Genomic DNA, 2338 nt, shown 5'->3' on the forward strand with positions numbered 1-2338 from the left:
CCGAGAGCGTGGGCGCGGGCGGAAGCTTCAGCAGCGGGTTGTTCCTGTTGGCTTCAAAGGAGGCCCGGAGGCATGAGCCGCGCCGCCTCCGCTCTCCGCGCCCGCCACGCCGTCCGCCGCCTCGGCACCTCCTCCTCCCCCTCGTCGTCGGAGGCGTGGGACGTGCCGTTCATCCGGCTGCAGAAGCAGCGTGGCCAGTACATGCTCATCAACCCGCGCGTGCTCGACGACATCGTGCGCCGCGCCGCGATCCGCCCGGGCGACGCCGTCCTCGAGGTCGGCCCCGGCACGGGCAACCTCACCGCGCGCCTCCTCGCCTCCCCGGCCGCGCGCGTCGCCGCCGTCGAGATCGACCCGCGCATGGCCGCCGCCGCCGCCGCCCGCGCCACCGCCCTCGGCCTCGCGCACAAGCTCACGGTCTCACCCTCCGACCACCCGATCGATCGAATGCCTCCAAACGGAAACTAACGCTGATCAAGATCAAATGACGAGTCTTTAGTTTGTTTCGTCTTCCGTTGCCAGGTGACCACGGGCGACGCCATGAAGGTCGAGTTCCCGGAGTTCGACGTCTGCGTCTCCAACATCCCCTACGTGATCTCCTCGCCGCTGGCCGCCAAGCTGCTGTTCGGCGCCTACCGGTTCCGGACGGCGACGCTGCTGGTGCAGAAGGAGTTCGCGCGGCGGCTCGTGGGAGCGCCGGGCCACGGGGAGCGCAACCACCTGGCGACCAACGCGCGCCTGGTCGCCGACGTGACGCTGCGCATGGACGTGGGCAAGGAGGACTTCGTTCCCGTGCCAGGGGTGGACTCCTCCCTCGTCGAGATCCGGATGAAGGAGGACCGGCCGGCGGAGGTCGAGCCCGGGATCGGCCTCGACGAGTGGCTCGAGTTCACGCGCGTGTGCTTCGGACAGCACCGGCTCCAGCAGCAGAAGAAGAAGAAGAAAAGGAAGGAGGAGAAGACCCTCGGCGCTATCTTCAAGCGGGAAGAGATGGCCATGGAGCTGTTCAGACTGTCTCGAAGAGCCGAGGAACGTGACGGCAATGCCGCCTGTAGCGGCGACCAGAGTGCGCTCCATGACGACGACGACGACGATGTGGGTGACGGCGAGTACGAGGAAGATTGCTGTGAGGTAGCAGATGGTTTGAGTAAGGAAGAGGTCGTGGCGTTCAAGGAGAGGATTGCTGGAGCGTTGCAGTCCGCCGGGCTCAACAACGAGAGGCCGTCGAGGCTGTCCAACGACGACCTGCTGCGGTTGCTCCGGCTGTTCATCAAGCGGGGGGTGCGCTTCCATTGATCACGTCCACCCTCGTTCCACGTGCTGGATGGTCTCGTAGGGGTTTGTATCGCCGAGATCATGCCACACCCAACACCTGACGCTTACGGCTGAATAGCTGATCAATATAAACTTCTGCGCCCGGTTCATGCAGTATTTTATACTCTACACTAGTACTATATATTAGTGTTTCTCCCAACGAACATACAAATTCCTAGTCATCGGAATTATTCTCGAGCGAATGATCTCCAACTTGATCCGAGGTTCCAGTGGGTCTTCTCCGACTCCATACGGTGGTTGGGCTGGTTCACCAAAGACTGCCCAAGCCTATTAGAGGGATACTCCATCGAGTTTCAAAATTCTTGTCGTATTGAGGTCTTCGTAACTTAAATATTTCAATCTTTGACTTTAAGTTAATTTTTATGTGTTGAGTTTGGATATATGAAAAACATATGAGTAGATTCATCTTGATATGTGGTTTCATAAGAGTAACTCCAAGAGTCTCCTAAATACTAAAACATCAAGAATTTTGAAACCGGAGGGAGTACTCATGATTATAAGCTAGTCCGGTCAAAGCTATCCAAAAGATGAGGGAGAAGGGGGCCGAGGTAGTGTGAGGTCGTCGCGAAGAAGGTTGCGGGGAGTCAATGAATGAAGAAAGGGGAGCCTTGGTCTCACCAAAAAGCAGAAGATATTGGCATTAATGCTACTAGAACAAAAGTACTCCAAATCACTGTTAAATTTACTGACAAATACCATAGTATGCAGGGTAGCATTCTCTAAAAATTTTCTTTCCTATTGCATATATGGTAAAGATCGTAGGTGGTGCAATCGACACTTCAAATGCAATAAGTTCAAAATCCTCCGAGAATTAAGACTAAAGATACAATAATATATGGATTCGATTGTCTGGATACTTTTTTGAGGAGATTGTCTGAATAACTCGAAGGAAACAACCCCTCTCAACTATGCTTGGAGTTTGATTTTCCTCCCCTATCTATAAAATCAGAATTTTAAGCTCCTTAGGTCATAAAACCTATCTTTTTTGCACCCAAGATTATCT

General features: G+C 54.8%; 1 protein-coding gene across 1 annotated transcript; it reads left to right on the top strand.

Moving 5' to 3' along the window:
• Positions 1-72: 72 nt before the first annotated feature.
• Positions 73-1296, top strand: LOC101781292 (ribosomal RNA small subunit methyltransferase, mitochondrial). The gene is made up of 2 exons (XM_004959636.2): positions 73-417; positions 523-1296. Exons 1-2 carry the CDS (start codon positions 73-75, stop codon positions 1294-1296), a joined length of 1119 nt encoding a protein of 372 aa, XP_004959693.2.
• The last annotated feature ends 1042 nt before the right edge of the window (positions 1297-2338 follow it).

This window comes from Setaria italica, chromosome II (genome assembly GCF_000263155.2).
Source record: "Setaria italica strain Yugu1 chromosome II, Setaria_italica_v2.0, whole genome shotgun sequence".
Classification (NCBI taxonomy): Eukaryota; Viridiplantae; Streptophyta; class Magnoliopsida; order Poales; family Poaceae; genus Setaria; species Setaria italica.

Coding starts and splice junctions, on each gene's coding strand:
- LOC101781292 (XM_004959636.2), top strand. CDS start 73: ATGAGCCGCGCCGCCTCCGCTCTCCGCGCCCGCCACGCCGTCCGCCGC. Junction 418..522: donor GCCTCGCGCACAAGCTCACG/GTCTCACCCTCC, acceptor TTCCGTTGCCAG/GTGACCACGGGCGACGCCAT.